Source organism: Stylophora pistillata, chromosome 6, assembly GCF_964205215.1.
Source record: "Stylophora pistillata chromosome 6, jaStyPist1.2, whole genome shotgun sequence".
Taxonomy (NCBI): domain Eukaryota; kingdom Metazoa; phylum Cnidaria; class Anthozoa; order Scleractinia; family Pocilloporidae; genus Stylophora; species Stylophora pistillata.
In genome coordinates, this window is record NC_142524.1 from 23,071,213 (window position 1) to 23,098,587 (window position 27,375).

General features: G+C 38.4%; 2 protein-coding genes and 1 pseudogene across 8 annotated transcripts; 2 read left to right on the top strand and 1 right to left on the bottom strand.

The window, feature by feature from the left end:
• The first annotated feature begins 2,680 nt into the window (after positions 1-2,680).
• Positions 2,681-5,359, top strand: LOC148728861 (trace amine-associated receptor 9-like). The gene has a single exon (XM_088725361.1). The coding sequence runs from the start codon at positions 3,552-3,554 to the stop codon at positions 4,497-4,499; it is 948 nt and encodes a 315-aa protein (XP_088581487.1). The 5' UTR covers positions 2,681-3,551; the 3' UTR covers positions 4,500-5,359.
• Positions 5,360-17,416: 12,057 nt separating this feature from the next.
• LOC148728862 (uncharacterized) lies at positions 17,417-20,165 on the top strand (annotated as a pseudogene). The gene is made up of 3 exons (XR_015988735.1): positions 17,417-17,951; positions 18,042-18,285; positions 18,687-20,165. The product of XR_015988735.1 is annotated as an uncharacterized LOC148728862 (transcript).
• On the bottom strand, positions 19,143-21,752 carry LOC148728863 (THAP domain-containing protein 2-like). 6 transcript variants are annotated; one of them, XM_088725428.1, is made up of 5 exons: positions 20,982-21,741; positions 20,391-20,476; positions 20,022-20,170; positions 19,593-19,784; positions 19,143-19,304 (listed from the first exon to the last, which is right to left on the bottom strand). In XM_088725428.1, the coding sequence occupies exons 2-5, from the start codon at positions 20,396-20,398 to the stop codon at positions 19,210-19,212; spliced, it is 444 nt and encodes a 147-aa protein (XP_088581554.1). In that variant the 5' UTR covers positions 20,399-20,476; positions 20,982-21,741; the 3' UTR covers positions 19,143-19,209. The 6 variants fall into 6 exon arrangements, 5 of the variants coding, with proteins under 5 accessions (XP_088581554.1, XP_088581553.1, XP_088581557.1 ...); XM_088725427.1 differs by lacking the exons at positions 20,391-20,476; positions 20,982-21,741 and having other exon boundaries at positions 20,022-20,384; XR_015988738.1 differs by lacking the exons at positions 19,143-19,304; positions 20,022-20,170 and having other exon boundaries at positions 19,646-19,784; positions 20,982-21,750.
• Between the last annotated feature and the right edge of the window lie 5,623 nt (positions 21,753-27,375).

Consider the following 27,375-nt stretch of genomic DNA (forward strand, 5'->3'; position numbering starts at 1 on the left):
AAGCAACCACGACGACGAACGGAGGACGACGACCGGAAGTAGCATGAACATCACTGCGCAAGCGCGAACCAAGAATTCCGTCGTCGTCTTATCCTCGACGACTTGAGAAGTACCTGTTTTACGTCGTCGTGAACTTCCGAACTTCAAAGCAGTTATTCTCATCGAAAGGTGCGGGTTTATTGTCTTCTTTTTGACAGTCTATGGCCGGTTGGAGTTTGTATTCGCTTTTTCGGTTGATTTAAGCCTCCCTGTTCGGTTTTCTAAACAGATTAGATTCTAAAACCCACTAACTCATTTTTCTTCCTCCGCACAACAGATGTCAAGTTAAGCGGTGAAAGCGACCACGTAAGGTTTAAATTTATTTGAGTATATTTTACGAAAGAGTACTGTTTATCATTTTTATTGAATGAAAAGTTTTAAATGGCAGTGCAATACACCTCTGCGTTTGGTCAAAAGCTGTGTGTATAGAACTGCCGGATTATTGCTACAAAAAAAATTTGCTTGTTGCTCTTCAATCGATTTATCGAATTCTTCAGATCGGTGTGTTAACATAAGCTTGAATACCTGTCAGGTTTTGCGAATCTATTTTCGAAATGTTTGATATAGATTTAAAGCCATAAAAATTATTCCGCCAAGATCCCACGGGAAAAAATAGCATTCTTGTGTGAAGCGCGAAGACTGCTATCTGTGCCGATCGCTAGCTAGCATTGATTAAATTGACAGACTTACGTCGTTTGCTCGCCAAAGGAAGGAGCATCAAAGGTAGAACATGTCAGGAAAATCAGGCAAACCTTGAAAATCAGGCAAACCTTGTGCAAATTGGGTTTGTTTATATCAGCAACACTTCGGAACTGAATTTAAATCTCAAATAACTTCCCTAAAATTTAATATTTTTAACTTTTGCCATGCGTAAATTATTGTAAATAAAGCAAAAGCTTAATATTTCCTTGGACTGTTGATGTTCAAGAATTGAATAACCTGTATCGAACTTTCGATATATAGGTGGAAATTTGATCCATGATCGAGAAGAAGAAGGTTTTGGACGTTTCTGAACGATGTCATTTCTTAAACTGACCAAGCGAGAATAAAAAAGATTTCAGATGTCGTCGTCCTTAAGCAGCTTCACTGCTTAAGTTTCATTTTTCCGCTAAAAACGAGGTCCTCGTTCTAGATCCTTCGCGATTACTTGACGTCGTCGTCGTCCTTTTCGTCGTGGTTGCTTAAGCTCCATAATGACTGTTTTAGTCAACTTTACCGAATTCGTCTCTAATTGCAGCGGTTTCATTATGCTTCATTATGCTTTCATTATGCTTGAATTTCCCGCCACGGTATCCCAATGTATTACCTAACAAAGGACGATGACATATTAACGAGACACTTCTATCCGATTTCCCCCATCCTCCTCCTGATTTTTCTCCTCTTAATTGTTAAAGCATGTAGCAAGGCAGTAAAATGAAGAAGTCGTTTTATTTTGATGGTTTGAAAGGAAAAGAAGAAAGAAGTATTTTTAACCTCATGGTGCCGATGCATACGCTAAAGTAGAGCAATCGAATCTGATCAAAGATCATCCACATCATCCCACTTGAATGTCATTCCTGAACGATTTATCACCCTTAGCAGTCTGCTAGTAATTTAAGTACAAAAAAACTGCTGAGAAGAGGTTGTTGATGGAGTCTATAGTTCACCCAACCCCCCTCCCCACCCCCGGGTGTTTTGCAAAAAGAAAAAAGGTAAATTAAATAAGGGCTGATAGTTTCTAAAGAAACTGTTTGGGGCTGCGTCGGTGGGGGTAACGAAATAATTTGGATATATCAACAAAGTTGAAGTGGTAAATTGGCCACCGTAACGATTACAAAAGCTGACGTTTCGTGCGTTAGCCCTTCGCTCCGACGAAGGGCTGAAGCTTGAAACGTCAGCTTTTGTAATCGTTACGGTGGCCAATTTACCATTTCAATTTTGTTAATATATCCAAATTAAAAATAATAAACTTGCTTGGAAACTTGATATTTACCCTCAAACTCTTCCCCGGACGCACGGCACTTTAGGTGTGCCCTAACGGAGATTTATTACCGCCAAATCAGATGAAGAAAAATAATACTGATATGACCGTTTCAAAATTGCTTTTAAGTTAAACGGAGGTTGCATATTGACGCTGTGAATCATGGTCGGGTTGTAAGAATCTCAACATGTTTTTGTCTTGAGCGCCCGACTGTTTGTGGCAGTATAAGGGCTAATGAATTTACTGTAGGGTTGATGACGGTATTTGAGAATTTAAGTTCCTTTCGCTAATTTAAGCAGTTTTCGCCCAAAAAAATAGAATTCAAGATGTACTGGTCCATAGGAAATCTCTTCATCAGCTAATAAATGACAAAAGCTCACATTGTAGAAATACAAAACTGCAAAGTAAATCTGCAAACAATGTATTCAACATAATGATCTTTCAGTGCATATCACTTTACGTTGTGCAAAACATTAAGCTTAGATGGCTTTTGAAATTTCTTTCGGCTCGTAGAACCGCCATCGCCATTTGATCGGCAAAGCTATGAATGTAGACAGCTTGCTGCTATTTGCGAAACCAAATGATCGATTCATCCTTCCGGCAGGTGATGTTTCCGCACGGATTCTCAGTTTCGCAAATTATAAATCCATTATGCAAATTACAGATTTCCTTTGTGGTAAATTACACATTCATTTCGCAAGTTATAGATTTCTATCTCGCAAATTACAGATTTTCATTTCGCAAATTATACTACGCGTTATAGATACGTAGACGCTGTGGTTTGGATTTCAAATGAGTTTTCATTTTGTACTACCATAAAGCATAACTTATGTTCTGATATAATTGGAAATCATTACTCTACAGCTCTTCAAGGCAGTGTAGATGTTTTGTGAATCAATCTGAATCCCCTTTGTACCTTTGATATCTCTACCCAATCACGTACTTGCAGTCTAAAAAAAGGCCATCATAAAACTTTTGGATAGAATGCGCAACAAAACAAGTTTTAAATGATGAGGTTAGCATCTTACTACAACAAAGATATCTCTTAGACCTTCCAAAGAACGCGAGAAAATGGGCATTAATTATCTGTTCTGAACAATTAAGCTTATGAAATGCCCACAAAACAATCGGTGGATTTAAATTAACCCACCTTTAATTTAAATGAACCATTCGCATTCATAGTTCTAACAGCTTTTTTCCTGAATTGAATTGGAAGGCGTTCTTGATCATGTTCTTACAGTTTACTACAGTGAAGGTGAAGGAAAGTACATGTAATAAAAAACACGGGTGATCAAAATTAGAGTTTCACTGTAAAACAGGTCCTTCATAACTAAACGTTCATATTTTTTTTGTTAAGAGTCTGTTCGATAATTGGAAGCGAAATTTGACCCATTTCTTGACACAAAGGCACAGCTGTCTAAACTGCTGTATTGCATATCATCAAGAGCAAGCCTTGTCATTTAAATCTAGAAAACATACCAATCAAGATCTTTCAAGATGCTCGCAAGCTTTCTTAGAAGTCCATCTCAATATAAAATCTAATGTGGAAATTATGGCACGAGCAAACCTATCTGAAGATGTCGGGAAACATACCCAAACATTGGAAAACATAGTTTGTATTTCGGGCTGGAAGGGTGATATAGACGACTATTTGATAATCATCGCAACAACCAACGTTTTCTTATCCTTTGTGGCATTTTTTGGCAATACTTTAATCTTGATCGCCCTAACCAAAGAATCTTCGCTTTATCCACCATCCAAACTCCTGTATCGTTGTCTGGCAACAACTGATCTCTGCGTCGGTCTTATATCAGAGCCTTCGTCTGTTGTCTACTGGGTGTCGTTAGTTCGTGAGGATTGGAAACTCTGCCACTGTGCCTTAACAACGAGTTTTCTAACCTACTTTGTACTCTCTTTAGTTTCTCTGTTAACGATGACCGCAATAAGCGTCGACAGACTCCTTGCCGTATTGCTGGGGCAGAGATTCAGGCACGCTGTTACTCTAAAACGAACTTATGTAGTTCTCGTCTTTTTTTGGGTTTTTTCGATAAGCGCTGCAATATCACACTTTATAAATTACCGTATAGCCGGCTGGTGTAACTATGGTGTCGTATTGCTTTGTTTTATAATAGCAACATTATCGTACACAAAAATTTTTTGTGCTCTCCGACAAAATCAAATACAAGGGCGAATTCACGCTCCACAACATCCTGGCGAGCCAGTTCCACTGAACTTGTCTCGATACAGAAAGGCTGTGAACAGTGCACTGTGGGTGCAGTTGGCTTTAGTCGTTTGCTATCTACCATATAGTATAACGACAGGACTTGTTCATTCTCAAAGCGAACTGTCCTCATTGGAGTTTATAGTCTTGGAAAGTACAGTAACTTTAGTTTATTTAAACTCATCGCTTAACCCGTTTCTTTATTGCTGGAAGGTTAGTGAAATAAGAAAAGCAGTGAGGAAGACAATCTCAAAAGCACTTTGCTCTTTCTTAAGTTAGATTATCATTGAGTGAGAGCACCTGTTGTCTCTCTTATAATCCGCGATTCTTAATTAACAAATCATTCAAAATTCATCTAAAAAAATTGGTTTTCGAGTTATACGTATAATATTGAATAGAATGAGTAAATTGGCATATTTTATATCTCAAGGGGCCGAAGACGAACTTGATATTTGATCCAGTCCGCCAATGCGTTTTTCCTATCGAAGTGATGGACTTGCGCACCCCGGAATAGTTGGAATAGAAGTGAAGGACAATATTATCTTGGTCCGTGCCAATGGCAAATGAAATAACTCTTCTCTTGAAACAAGTAGCTTGCTCATTCCAACGCGAACAACTTCATGCAGTTTCATAACACATATCGGAGCAGACTTTCATGTACGCTCAATTCACATGTATTTTACAGATTCCGATAATTATTTTTGGCTTGGGCGGTTACAGTCTCGCTAAGATTTCAACGAAATCATCCTCTTAATTCCAGATGAGTCCCTAATATTTGGCATTAGGTCTCATTATATTATAATTATCGCTAGCATTATTTTTTTATTAATATCACATTTTTTTTTGCAGTGCTTAACGTAAATGAAAGTTCGTGACCTAACTCATTTTTTACGTATAATTGTATCCATGGCTTACATAGCAAGAGATGAGTGTTGAAGAGGTATCTAAAGGTTGAACAGCCAGCGCCAATTGTTTATATTTTAAAAGCATTTACATCAACTTTTCATGCTGCAGTTCTGTGGCTGTTTCCATCAGTTAGAAATTTTATGATGCTTTAGCCTTTTGTAATAATTACCTTTTATTCATATTATTGAACTTCTGATTAAATATGACGTTATTATTAAAATCATTCAAACTTTTCCCAGCTGCTCCTTGTTTGACATGATTTCTAATAAAGAGAGCTGAAAGGTAAATATGACTTATTTGACACTTGGGTCTTTTTCCTTGCTTTACTGTAAAATTTGATAATGTCGAATATGTCTATCATTCGCTATTGATAAGTTACCCCCAATCAGCTACCGTTTCTTTCCAAGATGAAGGAACCAAAATTTTAATATCTTAGGAGGTCCTTTAAGTTTCTTAAGTCTATTCCATTAAGGGGAAAATTATATTGATCGACTTCTGCTAAATTGTTCACGTCTTGTTCAATATCTTCAAGACCTATCGACGAATTCCCCCCAAATCTTAAGATATTGATTGATTAGCATGCGATGACAATTTTTTCGAGTTTTCAATTTTAACTTAAAATAATTTGGGAGAATTGTGGAGGAGCCATCGAAGCTCCTAGCGAGATTTCCCCTCTTCTTGTACGCCAGGGTGTTTTTCAAATAATAACGAAGTTCTATGCTGTGGATACTTGGAAGCCGTCGCTTATAAGCCAGCTGAATCCGGCTTTGCATAAAAAAAATCGATTTGGAAAACTCGCAAAACTAACCAAAATAACTAATAAATTATGGCAATGAGTTACAAGGAATTATCAATAACGCTACTGCTTTTCAAACCAAACCGTGAAAATCTCGAACAAACAAATGAGAAGCAGCTGTCTTTTTTAATATCAATTTTGAATCATTTCTGGTCGCTTTATTCTCCACAATTTACTTTCCTTTTTGCTCTGTTTCTTGTTTTCTATTTTTTGTCCTTTTTTCGGGAGTTTTGGATAGTAAGCTGGTATCTAGAAAATTAAACACTGGTTAACATAAGTTGCAGATCGATCAATATCTCCGCTCCCTACTCTTATAAACATTTACCGTTCGCTCATTGAACCGTATATTTCCTATGGTCTCCTTGCCTGGAGCCAAGCCGCGAATACTCATCTAAAGAAAATCGTCATTTTACAAAAGCGGGTTCTTCGTCTAATGTACTTTTCCTATTATACATCTCACAGTGCTCCTCTTTTTAGTCGTTCGGGAATTCTACCGATAAAAATGCTTTACTTCAAATTGGTTGCCTCTCTGTTACATGACATCACAAATCGCTGTGCTCCTCCCAATATTTCTGATTTTTTTACTCACTCTGAACAAGTTCATTCCTACTCTACTCGTTTCTCAGTAGCTGGAAGCTTTTATATAAAACAGGCGAGAACAAATCATCAGTTGTTTTCCTTTTCTAGAGTTCGTGCAAAAATATGGAATGGCATCCCCCTGAAATTCGTAAGCTAAGGAAAGCACCTTTTAAACGTGAGCTAACTCACTTGCTTTTGAAAATTCTTGAAATTGAGGAGATGAATGTTGACTTGCGCTACGTTGACCTTTCTAGCTTATATTTGTATTTCAACTGATTAGCTTTCTCTTTGACCTGATAAAAACTCCCTTGCGTGATTGGCCCAGTTAAAACCTTTAACATGATTATCACTACTATTATTTATTATTTATTTTTATTTGCTCATTTATCTATTTATTTCATTGTTGCGTGTGGGTGTGCGTGTGTGTGTGTGTGTGTGTGTGTGTGTGTGTGTGTGTGTGTGTGTGTGAGTGTGTGTGTGTGTGTGTGTGTATGTGTGTATGTGAGAGCCTATACAGTGTCTGTTTAAGTAGCCCGCCTAGAATAGCTTTGCTAACTGCGGGCTACAAAAGCCTTTATTTCTTTAATTTAAAAATAAATAAATAAAGTCAATGTTGTAGATCAATGTTGTATCTTTATTAAAAATTAATTCTCTTCATTTGCACAAAACTGCCTTATTCCGGTTAAACTAGTTCCAAAGCAGATATACAATTATTAAGAACTTTTCATAATGGGATTCAATTCTCTGCTTGTACATAGCTTGCAGCTGTTTCTGTTTTTCTCTCTTTGGAAATGTTAACTCAACATTGCAAAGTATGCGAAAATAAAATACACCCTTCTACAATGACGGCCAACTCAAATGGGAGATTTCTTTGTTGGTTTGTTGTCGAATTTTCAAATTTTATTGTTATTATTAGGTGCCATCCAGTTAAATCGATGCAAGTGCGACACACATCTGAGCAGCTGAAGAAACAAAATCGCTGGTGGAGAGTTAAATCTCTTAACAATTTTTGGTATATTGTGAGAAATGAACTCATTTTTTATTTTGTTGTGCTTGTGTGTGTGTGTGTGTTTCTTGAATGGCGTGTATTCAAAAAGTTACTTATACCTAAGTCTCGGTGAAAAAGGTGGATAATTACGGGTATATCCACTTTTGCAAGTAGCTTTCAATTGAAGTCGTCAATGTCTTGTAACAGTTTTTACAAATTTGGAAGTTTTGTTATTTGTCGTTCGAGTTCTAGTATATCGAAAATTTAAGAAGAAAACTTTAAAAACTGCCCTACAACCTACTTATTGATAAACCAATGGAATTCCGGATCGAATCTTTATAACAAAGCTTCATCAGTAAAAGTCAGGTCTATACGCCTGCAAAGGTTGGTGGTCGGCCTAAACAAGGTGAAAAGATGCTAGACTGAATGTATAGTGGTATCGCACCCACGTGTCATATTTTCTCATAGGGCAACACCCGGTATTTCTCAATTGAGAATGTGGGTAGTACCCGTGTGAAATGATCGTCTGAGCCGTCTGATGCGGTTAACCGCTGCACAGAGTTTCGCCATTTGCTTTGACGGTCATTTTAAAGTTCACCCCGTTGTTTAATTTCGTGAGTTATGAAGAAGTTCAATCATGTTTCTGTGAAAACGATTGTCCTCGGAAGAACTGGGAAGACTGTTATTCATACTCCGTTAACGGTCAGCTCAAACACAGCTGGTTCTCAGCCGATCCAAGGAAGCTCTTCTCTTCTTGAAGCTGTAGATGACCCAGACATTCCCGTATTTTCACCTACAGCTCCGTACCTAACTGGGAAAAAAAAAACGGGAAAGAGTACCATATAACCCCAGACATTAATTATGCATTCCACTTCTTTGTCTTTCACAACAAACTTTAAAAACAAAATCTACTAGTCTGAGTGCATAATTAATGTATGGGTTATATAGTACTCTTTCCAAAATACGGGATAAACTGTTCACATGCAACAGCAGTGGGGGAAGAAACTCTCCCGGAGAAATCCATTTATGTCGTCTGTAAACAACGAGAGGCGACTGTGCAATGTCGGTAACTGCGGCCCGAGGTAATTTTTTTGTTTAACCTGTGCCCACGTTCTTCACTCGGAAAGAAATCAATTCCACGTTCTGGAGCAATGGAAGGTATTTATCAACCACTGCCTGCATATATTACAGTTGTATGTATAACTAATAATATGGAAATACTGCAGTCTAACTTCATTAAGCTGATGGATTAACGCACTGCTTTGTAATCTCTATTAGCAAAGTTTTGCATTGATGACACGTACGTAGTATTGCATGTATTTAGAAAACAAAGACAATCTATCAACTGACTCTCCTGTTTCAATTTCTTTAAAGAATAACAGATTCATTCCATTGTTCCCTAATCATGATACAATTGAATCTGGCCATTCCTGTTCTACAAGAATCCTCAAATGTTTCAAACTAATAGATGCCTTCCGTAAGTTGGACACAAAGTCAAAGCTTGCACAATGTTGACTTTCGAAAGTAAAGTTAAACAAGGTTTCAAAACGTTTGCAATTGTCAGAGGTTTTGAAGATGTTTTTGCCCAGTGTTTTCGCTGCACTATCTTCAATGATTTACAATTGTATCTTCAATGTGTTTGTGTAGGTAAATCCTTTGCTCCTGCTACTAACTATGTTTCTACATATATTATGGGTAACCAGCACCTGGATTCGAAGGAAGTCGCCGTCTGTGACTGTGAAAGCCTTGCGGTTACTTTGGTACGTTGTCAGTTCTGGCTAGGTTCACCTGAGAGACCGTCCGCGGGCTTCCATTTTTAATTAATGGACCTTGCTGAAAAGTTATTCCTGCACAGTCAGGTGTCTGTAAAGGAGTTTTCAGAGTTAATTTTGGAAATGACACCACCTTTGCAGCCTAATTTTGTGAGTATAGTTTTATTATTACAGTGGTGTTCTTTATAAGACCAGTGTTTTTTAATATACTTATAGATTTTCTAGTATAAAAAGATTATTTATTTTTGATATAATATTGAGAATTGCTCAGTCACATTCTGGAGAAGAGGGCAGTGGTTCAGTGCATCCAAATGTTTGGAGTGCTGTCCTTTAAATTTGAGCGAGTGTTGAATTTAAATGCTATCTATTCTAATATATATTTGAATTCCCACTTACACTGTACATTTTAGAAATCTTCTGGACTGTAGTTCTCCCATTTAAGCTAAAACCCTGCAAATGTCGAGGCCATCAAGTCATGTTGATGATCTTGGTAGGTCTGTTCTAGCTTGCCTAGAAAGGTGACGTGGCAAGCAGACAAGGTTTACTAGCTGCAGTGGCTATGTCGATAGTGGCTACATGCACAATGAAAATAATTTATTTTTCTTCAGATTCGTTCATTGTATGCCAAATTAAACTCTGGTTTGTTTTGAAGAGTACAGGTTAGTGGAATGCAAAGGCACAGGGTCCTGGTGGTTACAGAGCTAGTAGTGGGCTCTTCAGTCAAAAGCTGTTGGTTTGAGCCTGTACTCTGCCATCGCTTTGTTTCCTTACTCTAGACTGGAAACCTTAATCCACATTGTGTAATTCCTCACTCAGGTGTATAAATGGCAACTGGCAGCCGTTTGGTAACATCAGGACAATCAGTACCCTGTGAGGGACTGGCATATTATCCAGGGTAGGTGGTAGTGAAGTTTCTAGTACTTACTTCATGGTAAAGAAACTAATAAGCATCAGGAGCAATATATGATTTGCTTGGCTGGTTCACATTTTGGTCAGTTTTGTCAGTTTTCGTGTGGAGTAATTTTATGTTCTCATGCAGTTATTAATTAAATTGTAGCAATATATTAGGTATATTATTTTCTTTTAAATCATACTTAGAATTTATATTATACATTGTAGCAACCAAAATTAATGCTATCTTTTGACATTCATATAGATATTTCAAGTACAAGCTAAGGTACTTGGACTTCTTTGTGCGAGAACTCTACAATGGTGCTGATTGCCCCTTGTGTCCCAAAGTAAGTTCTTCTAAATAATTATTTTGTTATTATTAGTGGTCTGCCAGCCTCCTTTATGCTGTTTTCCATTAGGCAACAGTTAATACCAAGTTCCATTCGACTGTAAAAACATTGTACAGGCATGATAGCAGGGCTGATTGTAACTCACTTTATGCAATCTCATTGAAATTTAGGGGGGGTAGTTGTCATTATTGAGTTTTTTGAGAAGATTTGATAGTAATATTTTGTGTTTCAGCTCATTATAAAATTGACTGTACTATTGACCCTGCAGTTAGGAAAACGTAATTACCATTTCTTGGTGTTTCCCTGAGCTAGACAAATTAAGGCACAGCATTGCCAGCAGTGGAGAGCCCTTTAATGCTGAAGCCCCATGTGCCATATGGCACACTGGGCCATGAGTGAGTGCAGTGAGGAGTTGTTGTATCCCTGAAGCACATCTAGTAAAGGACAATAATATTTAGAGAATATTCAGACAATGTGATAAAAAATAATAATAAGTTATACCTTTTTACACTTACCCCAGAAAAATGGTGAGCTTATTGAAAGTATTGATGCCTGCTTTGGTCTGGAAAGAAAGAAAGCAAAAGGTGGAAATAAAATTTCATCAAGACATGGGGATCTACTATTTAGTGACCAGGATGATGTAGATAATTTTGTTGACAGTTACCCACATTGCGGACAAAAATCTTTGGAACAGGTATATTTTGGAATTTGTCCTCTAGAGTGATCTTCGTGTATCCGGGAATCAGCTTGGGAATTCTTTGACATAATCTGTAGCGTTTAAGGTGACCAAAATCTAAATTCTCAAGTTCAAGGTCGTGTCGCTCCAAAACGCGATAAACGAGGTGTTTAGGACTATTTTACTTATCAAAATGACAAACCAAAGTTGACTGTTTGCACGAATCTTTATTCTTGAAAGGCAATCGACCACGAACCACAATCAATGACGAAAGTAACGATACATTATTCTCACAGTCAATCAATCTATCGAACGATCGATCGTAAACTGAAACAACAATACAACGAAGTTCTATCAATCTAACGAAAAGCCGCGGAACACATGATCAAAGAATCGCGTGTCAAATACTGGGCTCTAAAGTTTATAACGAGATTAACAATACAAGTAAGACAGAATAAAAGTTTGGAAACAATTTAAAAGAGTCTTGATGACTGATAAACAGCCCATTGTTCTATCTAAATGATGGGCGTTCACTGACTCGCAAATTGGCACGAATTTGGCCTTTAAATCTTAAATCTATACAGATCATTGCAATATTTGTTTGTATATTGTCGCCCAACACTGAAAAGACTGGAAAGGAAAAACAAAGTTACAAAGGTACTCACATATTGGTTCCGCTTGTGCCAGAGGTTGAGAAAACGAAAGGGCGAAAGTTTACCGAGGCTATTCAAAACTTACGAAGAACTGATTAAAGGGACGCTAAACTTGCCTTTTATATGCGCATGGTGACGCTGAAAGGTCCGATTACAAAACCAATAGAAATACAGAAAAACAGATAAGCATTGTAACTATGTGGCTATCTAAGATCATTCTGAAAATAGTGAACTAATCAATAATCAATCAAAAGAATGAGCCTTCTGGCTAATGCCCTTAACATAATCCTACTAGTCTGGATTGATTGGAAAGGCTTCTACAGTTAAATGAAATAATTCAAAGTAAAAAACATCTGCTAGAGTACAGAGAGGAGTGCATTTGCCTCTAGTTAAGAATTTGCACGAAGCCTCATTTCAATTACCAAGCTATGCATAGAAAGATTAATGCTTTAATGAAATAGTATCTTAAAACTTTCCGTTGAGATGAATGCCTTAATGGTATCAGTGTTAAAGTGGCTCAAAGCATAAATTATTGTTAATAATGATAAGAGTTATTATTTTTGATTTTGATCTTTGGTAAGAACTCCCATTTATAGGTATCATTATGCCATTTGTGTCAAATGCATGTGGTAGTGATCTGCACATGTTATTAAAACAGATATTATGTATAATAACACTGATACATAATTTATGTGTTATATCCAAAGATTGTAATGGATTCCATGCAGGTGAAGTCCCCCTGCGCTTAGAAGTAAAGGAAAGAATCGACTTTTTGATGAGAAAGGTGTATCTGGTAGAGTCTGCAGGCATGATTTCCCAAAGAGGTTGTTAAAACATTAAACATGGTGAAAGGTGAGAGGTGAGAGGTGAAGCTATATTTTTGTAAAGTCTTGGTGCATTTAAAATGAGCTGATATTTTTTCCAAACTTTCAGCATTGCACGGGGTCGCGAAATCCATGTGAGACAATTATGAATTTATGCTTGCTGATTTTTTCATAGGATTATTCACCAAAAAATAGAATTTTTCCAGAGTTTGAAAATAATTTAGAATGTGAAATATATACCATATTATATAGCAATAAAGCCGTGTGGAACAGGCTCACATTTCTACAATTTACTTCATAGGTTTAAATGTAAAAAAACTTATATGAATATTATTCATGAAGATTTAATAAATCTGCTGAAATTACAATGTGCTTGAATGTATACTTGGCAGGCAGTAATTAATTTCCTATCCTTTCTCGTAAAATGCTTCTTTCATGCCATCTGATGAGTGAATTTTGAAAGGGAATAACTGGAAAAAGCAGTATTGGCCCAACTTCATCTGGGTGGAATTCTCAATTTTTGCCTTGCCATACTAAAACATATATGTAGATATTACTGATTTGAAGTGTATTATGGTGATGTTTAACACTTTTTCACCATTTTGTCAATGTAACTTTTGGCTTTTATCAATTTTTTACTTAAATAAGCCTACATAATACAAAACTATTAATTCCTCCAGGTGTATCACACTTTAGGTTGGTTTTTAATTTTACTTTAAGGCAATCAATTTTTTATCTTTTCCTAGGATGTCATACTCTGTTTAGAGCTTAAGAAGCTGAGGGAAAATATCACAACAGATTCACTGAAGGTTGTTCTTATGTATGACATTGCATGCATATTCTCAAGTCACTTAAGGGTCATTACCAGAGAGATGCCAACCTCTGAAAAGCACAAAGGTGGAGAAGTTCTTTTTCATTAAAAAATATGTTACACCCCCTCACCCCTATCCATTCTTGTTCATGCCAGTCTGAATGCATGACAAATACGCCCAAACCTATTTTTGTACTATTTTGTCTTTTTAGAATAGTGCCCAAGAGGAGTTGTTAACTGGTGTAAGTCTTGCCATACCAACATTTCATTGTTATGGACACACAAAGCCTCTTGTCAGGTAACTCCAAATTAAGATGGTTCGGGAAATGGGAATAGACTGTAATTTTTTGAACAGAAAGTAAATTAAAGACTTAATATATAAACAAGATATGAATGGCAGCTACATGTAAGTTTCACATGAGTATTCTATTAAAGGCCCATAGACTGGTATGTGGTTCAACTTACATACATGCATCTCAATTTTGAAAAAGTTACAACACTTACCACTTACAGTAATGTTTAGAAACTCTGTAGTACTTAAAAATAAATTATTCTGGGTATCAAAAGGAGTCCCTGTCAAATAGGATTTTGTGCTGTAGTCCCATGAGATGCAACCCCTCACTGAAATTCCTTGTCTCAATCTCTAAGGTACAAGCCAAAATCGTTACATAGGTGACTCAATCAAGACATTATCCTGTTTGCTAAGATCACAGCAGTGTCAGTCTCTTGATCTTATTTTATAAACATAATCTTTGATTCAGCTTTTGAAGACACGCTCCCCTCCTTGAAACAAAGTGCCAAATTGTGCAGTTCATTGTTCATAGTCTTTAGCTTCCTTTAATGGACACTTCATGAGGTCCACCAACACCCACAGAGAGGATGTTTTATGCTCCAGTTTTCCAACAAAATGGCAGACCTTAATCAGTTAATTAACTATGTGCAGTACTCTGTTTGTAAGGGTAACTGATATAGGGTAACCGCTTTATTACAATCTTAATGTATTGCCTACTTAGGTGAGGGCAATCAAACACTAGAAAATATGCACAATGTACACCATAAAAAAAGAGAGAGGAAGGACTGGGGAGGAAAAGGGTTGATCAAGAACCGGTCATCTATTATATGACTGCAATCCACAAATAGGATATTGGTTGCAGATGCCATCTTTGGTTCAAAATGCAAAACAGTAGCCTCGATTCCATATTCTTAACCTCGCTCACTCAATCCATTCCACAGTAAATAAAGGGCGGGACTGACTCCACTCTATCTTTGGGAAGATTTGCCATCTTCTGGCCTTCTGTTGGTCGCCTTTGATGTCGACATGGTACACATTTGTAAATGCGTGAGGCTATAGTGGTGTTAAGACCTAGAATCCATAATCCATGGGAACGAATTTCATTTATCGTCATTCCTTTCCCTTGATGCTTAACTTTCTTGTGAAAGTGATCAATAATAATTTCAATTACTTGCGAACGCCTTGGTAGGATTATCGGGTATTTGGCATCAAACGGTAGCGTGGAATTTTCCAGTCTCCCACCAACTCTTAGGAGGCCTTGTTCATCAATAAAGGGATCCAGCCTTAAGAGCGAACTTTGCTTCGGAAGCTTAGCGTTCTTTTCTTTGTGTCATAGACTTCTAATTTCATTCTTAAATGCTGTGCGTTGTAGCTCCCTGAAAACAGCCATTTCAGCTTCTTGTCTTTCAGCTACTGTTATAGAGAATGTTTTTGGCTTGTCCTTGTTGAAAATTCTCTTCAGATAGGACACCACTCCAGCTGCCTTTGTCCAGTCGGAAAATCTTGACACGTAGTCGATGAGGCTAACAGACTATTTGACAGTACTTGTACGTACAGTGGCCTTAACTCCTGGATCTCCAATCTGTATGTCAGGAATATCTACTTCGCCAGAAGGGAACTCCTTTTCCCAAAGTAATGCAGGTCCACTAAACCAGTTGGATTTCATTAGTTCTTCAGTGTTTAAGCCTCTGGAAGCGTGATCTGCTGGATTGTTCTTGGTTTCGATGTATCGCCATTCTTTGATGCTTGTGTTAGATCTGATCATCTGTACCCTGTTGGCGACAAACGTGTGGAATCTTTTGGCTTCGTTGTTTATATAACTAAGAACAACCTTGGAGTCTATCCAAAACTACTGTTTTAGACTGGTGTAATTTAATTCTTCTCGAAGAATCACTCCCACCTTCGCTGAGACGACAGCAGCGTTAAGCTCCAGTCGTGGTATCGTCGTTATCTTCGATGGAGCGACACGGGACTTTCCCATCACTAATGAAACAGTGTTTTAATCTTCATCCTTCACTCTTAAATAAGAACATTGTCCGTAACCAAACGTGCTTGCGTCAGAACAACTGTGTACTTCATAGGTCTTCACCTTACTCATCGTTTTTGGTTCAAAACATCTTGGAATTTGTAACTCCTTGAGACGTAGAAGATCGAGTTTCCACCGCTCCCACCTTGGCCGAACTTCTTCAGGCACAGGATCATCCCAGCCAACGCCCATTTTACATACTTCTTGTAATATCTTCTTTTCTCTTAGGACCAAGGGAGCCAAAAATCCAAGGGGATCATAAACAGAGGTTCCTGAACTGGGGCACCAAATCCCAGTTCCCAGCCTAAATTTAGCCCAAATCCCAGTTCTTAGGCTAATTTTTGTCAAAATACCAGTTACGAAACCTAAAATCCCATTACTAATGATTATTTGCAAAATTATGCGCAAAATAAATTAAAAGCACTATTGACACTATTTGGATACACGTACCTTCACCTGGACTGAAGAAAATCTCTCATTTTGCCGGTGAACACTCTTCTCTTCCAGCCCTTGTTGACATAACCATATGAAAACCAATTCTATCATCTGCACAATCCTCGTCTGACTCACTGTCTCCGCTTTCACTGCTGCTGTAGTCGTCACGTTGATCGGTGCAGGTAATAACCTCCACAGGATGTTCATCAGTCTCTCTTTCTTGACTTTCATCTGGAACTGAGCTTTGCGCATGAGGAAATACAAACTGCAAATCTAATGGAATAAGCGATTTCTGTGTTTCGTACAGATTCAAAGTCAGTGTACCAGCAAGTCCTGGAGTTTCTCGTAAGTTTGAGGCAACTTGCTCCTACTTTTCCTTGTAGTGGTCTTTTTTTTACTCTTTAGGTGATATACCCAAGGCTGTGTTTTTCGTGCAGGTCGTAGAGTCACAACAATTTTCAACTGTTGAGCTTGAAGATGAACTCTTGAACACAATATTTACTGTACCTTTTTGAAACGATGCTACTCGCTGGATCACTTTAACGAATGAGTGCGACTTACTCGCTGTAAGCATTCCAAATGTCTCATCCGTTCGCAGTATAAATGCTGCTTTCTTTGGGTTACCTGTTTCGACATGGTCCACATAGTACAACTCGATTGAATGGTCCGAAAAACCCCGCTTTGCAGCGGAATGTTCAATTCCACCATTGTTTACAACTTTTTTTTTTCCCATTCCTTTGGAATACAGTTTAAATCCAACAAAAGTTTACAGTTTTCTGTGTGTATAACGGCGTTATTTGCATTTAGGTACCTGATTTCTAGTACCATTTTGCGAGAAACCTATTCCGGAGCCATTTTTATCTTCCCTTCACAATATAAATAAAACTTCAAACATGAGTTTTTTTTGTAAACCGTTTGCATGTTATGTTTTGTCTCTCATTTTTCTAAGTAGGTGTTTGGTACCTGGCAGTCTACGTATAATAAGTTTTACACCGGTGGCCCTTTATAAAACTGTTTTATCAGGGTTATATTAATTCGCAAAGATGATCCGAAAAGGAAGTTTTCAAAATCTCCGAGTATGAAATTGTGTTCTCTACTCCTGCAGTGCACGTTCTATGTAGCTGTTCTCTTTTGGAGAACGACTTTTACGCTCCAAGGTAAGAAAAAAACTTAAATGCACTGCATTCGCTCCTTTTTCTTTTTAAAGTGTATATGACACGAAATTTTTTTTTTCGTTGATAGCTAGTTCCATGTGTATAATAAACGGTTTGAGAGTTTAAAATGAATGAAACAATTTTTTTGGTCGATTTTTAGCGCCCGAAACACGCTAAATTTATGTGTAAAATTGTTCCCGGAGACTGGGCCGAGAATTGGGACTCGTGACGTCAGGTTGTTTGATCCTATGATTGGCAAGGTCAACAACTTTCAGTGTTTTCCTTGTAACACGCTGTGATTACTCGCTCAATTCTATCGTTTCACGCTTCGAAGTGTCCAGCGATTCCGAGAGTATTGAGTCGTCTGACTCTATAGAAAGTATGGATTGTGGAATAAGCGACAGTTCTGAAGAGGAATGGGGAGTTATCACTGGTGTGATAGCTCCATATCAAGATGAGCCGCTCGCGGACGAGAACGACGAAGAAACAGGCGTTTCGAGCGAACAAACCGATGTTGATGGACTTACCCCGTCAACTCTGGAGGCTAGATACGAGAGAACTGTAGACGTAGACTCCTGGTTAGTAAAACTGGTCCTTTAAAATTCCTTGTATATATACTTATAGCAAATCTTTGTTAGACAACAATTCATTTTTGCTGTCTTCTTCAGGTGTCGCTGCAAGCAATGTAATACCGGGACGTTAGTTGGTTCCCTGGAGTTTCGATGTTGCAGAGAGGTAACAAATTCATCTGCAAAGATGGTATTTGATGGTTCCATTGAACGGATAAAATGCATCACACAACACGAGGACTACGATGCGATTAGGAACCGCGCAGTTCTTCTCCAAGTGGCTCCCTTGTTGAGAAACCAGGATGGTGGGACTTACCGTCGCCGAGGTGGAGTCAGAAAACGAGTCAGTACATTTTTAGTAAAAACATAAATAAAAACATACAATGTGTAAACTAGCATAATCACTTTGCTGGGCATAAAACATTAAGCTTCAGATAAATCAGGGTAAATTAAGGCACCTCAAGCTATAAAAGTTGACCAAGTTAAGTTAGATTTTGCATTTACTTGGACTTTTACCTGATGCACTGACCTAAGGTAAAACAGGAACTAATAAGATTGCTTGCAAAGTAGCTTGTAGGAAAATGTAAGCTTGAGAAATGCCCTGCAGTTCATTATCAATTCCTAAACATAAATATTTTTTATTTGAATGTGTGTGTCATGGGGAGGTGAAAGGCAGGGTCCTGTAGTAATGTAGAGCATTCTTACACACCTTCCTATATAATTTTCATTGTGTTTTTACTCTAGGTTCATTAGAGCTGTTGCATACCGATGGACCACAAGGTGGCTTTGTGGCTACATGGGCTGGGATAACAGAAGACCACTACCAGCCTGTGTTTACCATAATATCAGAACTAAATACCAGTCACAAAAATTAATACCAGAGGTTTTGCTGCTGCTCATGACAGAGACTAGCATAGTACACGTAATCAAACCTATGACATGATTGTTCTACACTGATTGTCTCGGTAAACAACAATTTTCAAATTGATTTTCATGGGTGGTTGTTTCTTGTTCTATTGTTTGGTAATGTATGGACTGTGAACCAGAAACAGCTTAGGTTCTACATGCACACTAGTTTGACTAAATTTAAAATTTCAACTTGTTGTAGGTACAGTGCAAATATTGTAAGTCGATGAGTACAGTGCAATGCAGGCATGGAAAATTTAAAGTAAGAAGGAAAATTGTACCATGCAGAAAACCTTCCTGTGACAAAAGTTTGGTCACTTTATTTTTTGCAACGGCTTTTGTGACTTCGCAATGGTTTTTGTCATATTGAGCAATTGTAAGGTCGTCTTGAAGTGGGTTGACTGCTGCTTGAGGTATTGTCACTGATAAACATCTGTAGTTTCGCCTGCTCTGCTTCTGTAAAATAAATAAATTTATTTAATTATGTTAGTGCATTTTTAGTTTGTTTGTTTAGCATCCTTTTACTATGGAAAAAACATGTAGAAGATATCCTCCGTGGAGACAATCACATTGTGCATTACCATGATGGCAAACTTGTTCCCAAGGTCTATCTTTTCCCCAGTTCTAGTGGGTGAGAAGAAGATAGACCCTGAGGACAAGGTTGCATGACAGTTGGTACGTAGAACATTATGTCATATTTGAACATTGCGCTTCATGAGCTTTGAAGAGTCAAAGCAAACTAACCTGGTGGAAATAGTGACGTTTTCTTCGTTGCCTTTCTTGCCTGGTAAAACTTTACAGCATCCTCTTTATTTACTCTGTCTGGGAACTGCTGGTTGAGGGGTTCTGGTACCCTTGCTGCATACTTCTCATCTACTTTCTTCATTTCTGCCTTTGGCAAGGTGAAGAGAAGATTCTTCAGTGTGTCAACATACCCTGAAAAGATCACAGCCCAATTCATATAAAATGTCGACGTCATTTGAAAAACGTGCAACAGTGTTTTATCAGATATAAGGAAACAAGGTGAAGCAGAGTCCTTTACACAAGATGCTGGTCAATAGTACTTATCATGGTAAAAAGAGTGATCTGACTCTTAACAAAAGAGCATAACATTTCCTACACTTAGTTCAGTGTAGCCACTGTACTTTTAAAATCATAATGGTCAATAATTACCATAGCTAGGTGGAGATGCCACCTCTCTAACAACCTCTTCTCCCAGTTTAAATTTTGGATAAGTCACCCGAATGTATTCTTTTCCATCGCTTGATGTTTGGGTTTCTCTTCTGAGGTTTTCATTAAAATGCAAGCTTGCCAGTATATGCCTAGAAAATTTTACTTTAGATGAGCGAACACATGAAAATCTGAAAATGAGATTGTGTATGATAATGGTTGGAACACAAGGGAAAGAACCAAGGAAAGGAATTAAGGGGATGGGAATGTGATAAATGATAACAAATACTGTTTTGTGTAGTTGCATACATTGTAGACATGTTGCATGATGTCTGGTCAATAGATCATGTGTAACATTTAGCAGTCACATACCCATTCATTTTCAAAAATGACAGTTTTGAGCTAAAAGTGCAATACAAAACACTACTTTGGCCATAAAACTTCCAGGAATACTATATCTGCAGAGTGTAAAAGGAAAAGGATAAAATATTGTTTGCAACATATTTAGGTGGGAGTCACTGTAATACAACATATACATAGCTACAAAAAGAACCTAACCAAGAGTAACAAATCAACTTGGGATGCCAGGTGTTTAGGGTGGCATGGAAGCCTTCTAGGCAACTTGTCTGGGCATCTGGTGAGAGTTTTTTTATGTCATTCAGAAGGATCTTTGTCAACAGCAATTTCAATTTGTCATATGCTGCCGTGCCTACCAAAGTATTATTGAACAATTTTAAAATGACACACTACATTGTACATTGTTGAGATTAGAGGATGTAATGTGAACATGTTGATGATTACTAAGGTATAGGTTTTAGCAGTTCAGTTTGCTTTCAGCACGGCAAAACCGCAATTAGACACGGACATTTTACACATAAATGCTTCCAAAAGAATAGGTTATTTACATCAGAAAAACTTACACATGTTAATGTTTATGATCGGAGATCACGAGAAAACGCTTACCTGTCGCCTTTTGCGATCTGTCAGAACTTCAGGACCTTCTGGTAGAACTGCATGTCTTGTTGGAACAGAGCCCTTGATAAGAACTTTGTTCCGTTTTATCTGCGTCATACCGTCCAGCGAAAATGCCAAGCTGCCCTCGTAACAACTTTGCTCAAAGTGAGCCGAACACAACGAGGCATGTTTGGCAACAGGTTCGCCGAAATCAACTCGGTGCCGCTGCACGAATTTCACCCATTGGGCTCTCACTGTTGGATTTACAGGAAACTGGTGCATCGAAATACCTGGTGTGTAGCTGGTACTCGTACAGCTTCTATTGTTGGGCGCCCCAGCCACACAATAACGTCCACCTTTCCGTACTGGCCTATTCTTTTCCGCCATAGACCACTTTCATAAATGGCTGCCGGATTAATTTTCTTTTGTTTAAACTTAAATTTTCCCGAGTGGCCTCGCTTGAGATAATGTATTCTTGTGAATTTTGTACTGAAGAACGAGGCCACCCTGTCAAATTTATATGTATACAAAAGAATTGTAATGCGGCAGCCATTTATGAAAGTGGTCTACTGAGTCAAACAACCTGACGTCACAGGTAAAGTTCACGTGACCTTTTGGCCGCGCGTTCGAGGGGACAAATTTCAAGCCAACTTAGCGCGTAGTTTAAACGAAAACTATGTATTTATAATTATTTTCAACGATTTTTAACTCTCGAACCGTTTGTTATATATATCGAACTAGCAGAAAACAAAAAAAAAAATTTCATGTCATATACACTTTAAGCTTTTTCTTATTTTGTGTTTTTTCTTGTTTTTTCTTTTCTCGCTATTCACGAGGTTCATCCCAGAACGCATCTTAGGCTATCAGGCGTTTAAGTTTCCATAAACTTTAGTTACGAAAAATCTATGAGAACAGCAAATCAATTAATAGCAAATATCTTTGAAAGACTTTCTTTCATCGGTCAAGATACGCTTCTGATCTGACGGAAATGTGTTTACAACCAAGTTATTTTGGTCTTTGTTGAGTACAAATAGTAATTTCAGCTCATCATAATATCCGTTTGTATTATCCTACTATACTTCGTAGAGTACAAATAACGCCATAGTCGAATACAAATATCACGCGGTATTTGTACTGTAGAGTACCGGTTAAACAGGTTTACTCGCATCGCGCAAGCGAAGAATTGAATTGTAGTTTCGAAAAAAGAAATGGCGGACAACGAAGAGTCAGAATGGCTGGCAAATGTACATCCAAATTTATTAGATGGATCGAACGAAGAAAAACAGCTAAACGACCTGGAAATTGCTTCATTTATTGAAGAAAAAAGAAACAGCAACACGACGACGCGCCAATTCCGTTCCGCGTCGCATACTTCTGTCACGCACTCCCCGAAAATAAATCTCCGCGAAATTCGCCCGCCCTAAAATAACAGTTTGGCGTGTTGGATAATAAATAACGTATTAGACGTTTTGTTGTGTAGTATCGCTGAGTATTTTTACTCGTTATTTGTATTTTGACTCGCCCTATGGGCTCGTCAAAATAAGGCACAACTCGTAAAAATACTCAGCGATACTACACAACAAAACGTCTAATAAGATATATGTATTTACACACAAGCGACCGAGTGAGTTTTTTCTCGTTTCTTTGATTATATATCTTGTGGATTATGCAGGCAGAATTAATCAGAATAGCATTCATACATCAGCTTTCTACTTGAAGTAGTTCATCGAAGTTGAAAGGATGGTTTACATGTTTACATATGTTTTTTTTTTTACTCTGGTAACTTCACAGAGTGAAAAGGTAAGGTAGAGCCAACAGATCCGGAAGCTTTTGCTGTTCCGAATGTGTGCTGTCCTGAACCTCAGTAAAATTTCGTTTTACAATTACACTTAAAGACCAAAAACGAAGGAGAAATTACGATACAATTCGTAACAGGCCTCCTCCCGCGCGATTACACTTGTTTTCCTTATCGTCAGACAGTGCCACAAAAATATTATCTTACTTAGTTAATTATGTTTCGCAATAGTTTTCTTCAAATGCAAGAAGAGATAATTTCTTAACTTACCTTTCTCGTTGAGGTTATAAAAGTCGGTTTTCTATCAAGATTACAAAGATGTTTTTTACCTGACTCGCATTCGTTAGAGAATTTCGACTGTTGCAGTTCGTGTGACACTGACAAACTCACTCTCTCATGACCTATCACATCGATACGTACCGAATTTCATTGGTATGATGCTGTTTTCTTTTCAGCCTGAGAAAAAAATTACAAAGTTTTCTCGCTTATAAAATTTTATTTTGCGTCCATGGTGGACGTTAAATGGAAGTCAAAAACCTTTGCTAAGTACTGGGTTTTGATCGGATAATAAGTAGTAATAAACAACAAACGCAAGAAATGTAATGTTTGCTAGCAAATAGTGTTTTTATGTTTTGTCATTACAAGTCTTTCTTTTGCCTTTAATTAATGTTTATACAATAAGTTCGTAAGTATCGCGTGACTGTGTCCTTTGGGAGAGAGGGGGTCATTGCGAATGGAGTCGATAACCCCTTAGAAGATGCCCATGTGACTTTGTTAGGGTCACTCATTCACCTTTGCTTCTCTTCGAGTCAACAGTGGAGATTTTGTGAAGCACTACAATTGATATTCTTGCAAGGTAAGAGTCTTCTACACCCAATATAGCTCGTTTGCCCGATATTCTAATATTGCCTGGACATACTTTTTATAGTTGTTATGCTCGATCACGCGGGGTTTCGAATAATTTTAGTCTTTTCGTCTTTTCCCACGTGGCTCCGGTCTTTGACTTTATAAAGGACCTTTATGGCTGGTAGGGAGCTCAAAGCTCTTGTAATTGGGCATTCTTTCGTTAAGCGATTATAAAGAGATATTAGCATAGGTTTTAATGCTCGGGCTAAACTACAACTTGGTCCTACTGGTACTGGTCTGGTCAAGTGGCATGGCGTAGGCAAACCTTGTGTTGAGACGCTTCGGTCGTATGACCTTGGTGTCCTTCGCTCCTATGCCCCTGACATTGTCATTTTAGAGTTAGGAACAAATGACCTGAGTCGTTTGCTGCCAGAAGTCGTGGGTTCGGCCATAGATGACCTGGTTAATTTATTTTTGAGTAACTTTTAATGTGCGCGTTGGGGGTGGTGTTGCGTAATACCTCGTGGTATCTCACAGTCTAACGCAGCGTGGTTTCAACAGCGGGCTTCGATCTTGAATAATTATTTGCGCGTGGTTTTTGATTCAATCCCTAATGTTTTTTGTTGGCCTCACTGCGCTTTTCATCACCCCGCGAAAGATTTTTATTTGCCAGATGGGGTTCATTTAAACCCTGCTGGGCAGTTCCTGCTATATCGTAGCTATCGCGGGGCCATTCTGAAGGCGCTATCCCCTCTTTAACTCTGTTTTCATCAATTTAAGATTGGTGGGTCCAGGAAATTTTCTTTATCATGTTACCCATTTGTTGTTTGTCCCCAATGGAGGTAATTCCTTAGGGAAATTTTTGTGCTGAGATTTATACAATGAGTTCGTTCATTGTTTAATTCCTGTAGGGGGTAATTCCTTCGGGTGTTTCATATTCACTGCGGTAATGCAGTGTACGGTGGTAGTGCCGTATTCCGTATGGCATATTCCCCTAAATTGGGATATCCTTTGCTTATTTTTGTTGGCAATTGAAGGAAACTTCTAAGCATCAACCTTGTTGTTGATAAGTTTTCTTCGCCATTTGTTGTATTTGTTTCTTTTTGTCCGTGACTCGCTGTTACGGTTGTGATTTTAAAACATTTTTGTTTCTTTGGTTCTGCCTTTCTCTCTTCTGTTACAGATGTCTTTACGACGTTCGTCAAGAACAAAACGGTCTTCTAGTGTCTCATTTGAGGCAGTGGCCAGCAGTCGACCGCAGCGAAAAAGATCCCGGCCTACCGTGAGATCAACTGAGAGTGCTCCTGCCACTCAGGTGGATTGGCAACTCTCGTCAGGTATCCTTGACTCTATTGTCGACAAAGTTGTCAATGAAGTGACCAGACGTCTGACTCCCCTCGTCCCGGCCAGTACTGGAACTCAGGGAACGACTGCTGCAACCAGTGACCAAGTTACCGAAGTGCCTTTTTCTGACACAGTAGCCCCCACAACATCCTCCTTACCAGCTGACAGCAACCAAGATCTTCCCATAGGACCTCGAGAGGCAATTCCGAACTCATTGGTAAATACTTCCTTATTAACCGTCCAGGCTACACTAACAGGTATGGCCAATAGATCTAGTGGTTCAGCGGAAGTTCCTCAATCAATGTTTACTTCTCCAAGTTTGTCAATCGACTGTCGCATCTGCGACAAGTTAACAAACAAGATTCGGGACAGTGAATACTTAGACGTCAGCCTTTTACTAATCAATCCTGTAGTTGATGATAAGTACCAGCTTACTGTTAAGAATACCTTTCAGGATAGTTCCCCTGACATATTCATAGAACCAGCAAGTAAATCTAGGAAGCAGCTTTGCATTGAAACCTGGATAAGCTGTTTTCATATCTATGTAGGTGTTTATTGTCGTCGTTACCCATCTGAGGCCCCTGTCCTCATGAAATCTGGGAAGGTGGTGCAGGACTTAGTGGCTAGAGGCCATAACTGGTTGCTTTTATGATGAGAATTTTAGGTTTTCAAGGCAGTCCCAACCAGCAACAATCCTTTGGTCAAACATCCATTGGGAGTTGTGAATAGGTTCACACCAGGCAGGGCACAAATGGCCTACTCAACCCCCAGCCTGTAAGTCAGTTTTGGACGACCCTCCTAGAGGATATTGTTTTAAGTTTGCTAAAGGTGCTGATTGTGCGGGCTGTATATAGGTTTAAACATTTGTGTTTTAAATGTGAGAGGCCTCATTGTCCTAGCTTTTGTACTATTCGTTCCCAAAGTAAAAACTATAAGTCCACCTCCCAGCCTGCTGATCCCTCCACCACCAATGGCACAACCAAGTGAGCTACCAAAACCATTCAATGTCCAACGGTTGAGTTTTATACTCGTTGGCTATAACCCATCCCTCTCTGAACAGCTTATCAATGGTTTTCAATTTGGTTTTTATTTAGATCACTAGGGTTTGCAATTACCCTTTAATGCTGATAACTGACGGTCTTCTTTAGAGAACCCTGAAGGAGTTGATCTAAGATCGCAAAAGAACTTGAGGCCGGACAGATTGCGGGGCCTTTCGGTGTACCACCACTTTCTGCCTTTCGTGTCTCCCCCTTTGGGGTGGTGCCAAAGAAAACCCCTGGGGAATTCCGTTTGATTCATTATTTGTCACACCCCAGGGGGTCGTCAGTAAGTAAATGATGGCATACTGGACGATTATGCTATTGTTCATTATGCTACTATAACCGATGCCATTCAGTTCGTCCGATTAGCAGGCGGAGGGTGTTTTCTAAGTAAGACGGACATTAAGAATGCATTCAGGATAATTCCAGTAAATCCTCGGGATTATAATCTGCTAGGAATGAAATGGAGAAACCACTTCTTTTATGATAAATGTATACCCATGGGCTGTTCCAGCTCTTGCCGAACCTTTGAATTATTTAGCATAACATTGGAATGGGTTGCCCGCCATGAATTGAAAATTTATTATATCATTCACTTACTTTATTATTTCCTCATTGTCGCTCTCTCATGTAAGTTGTGTCGTGCTCAACTACAGCTATTTGTTGACGTATGTTCCTACATGGGAGTTCCCATAGCATTAGAAAAGACGTGTAATCCAGCCAAAACACTCTCATTTGCAGGCATAGAATTAGATTCTGTAAGAATGGAGGCTCGCCTACCCAATGATAAGATCATGAAATGCAGAACCACGAATTCCGAATTTTTCAAGAGCAAAAAAGTAACTTTGAAAGAGGTGCAGTCTTTGGCTGGCCTGTTAAATTTTGCATGTTCTGTTAATCAACCAGGGAGAGCCTTCTTACGAAGACTTATTGATCTTACCATTGCTATCAAGTCTCCTTTTCGCTACATTCGTCTCAAAAGTGAAGTTAAAGCTGACTTGAGAGTTTGGGAGGAATTCCTTACAGAATTTAATTGCAAGTAATTTTTTTCTCAGTGAGCATTGGTACAATTCAGAGTCTCTTGAATCTGTATACTGATACCTCGGGTTCTTTAGGTTTTGGTGCCATTTTTGGTCAGAAATAGTGCTATGGGTCCTGGCCAGAGTCTTGGTCTTCATGTAACATTGCCATTTTATAATTTTTCCACATTGTACCTAGTTTGTTTTTATGGGGGAGCTACATGGCAAATCACTGTATCTTATCCTTTACCGACAATGAAGCCCTTGTACATGTTATTAACAAACAGTCCTGCAAAAATCCACACCTTGTGTTTTTTGTTCAAAAACTTGTCTTGATATGTTCGAAATACAATATTCTA

What these genes read in the sequence shown, in the direction of transcription:
- LOC148728861 (XM_088725361.1), top strand. Translation starts at nt 3,552, where the DNA reads ATGGCACGAGCAAACCTATCTGAAGATGTCGGGAAACATACCCAAACA.
- LOC148728863 (XM_088725427.1), bottom strand. Translation starts at nt 20,325, where the DNA reads ATGCAACTACACAAAACAGTATTTGTTATCATTTATCACATTCCCATC. An exon ending in GGCATCTCCACCTAGCTATG is followed by an intron (nt 19,785 to 20,021) that starts GTAATTATTGAC and finishes TGATCTTTTCAG; the next exon opens with GGTATGTTGACACACTGAAG. An exon ending in AACGTCACTATTTCCACCAG is followed by an intron (nt 19,305 to 19,592) that starts GTTAGTTTGCTT and finishes TTTATTTTACAG; the next exon opens with AAGCAGAGCAGGCGAAACTA.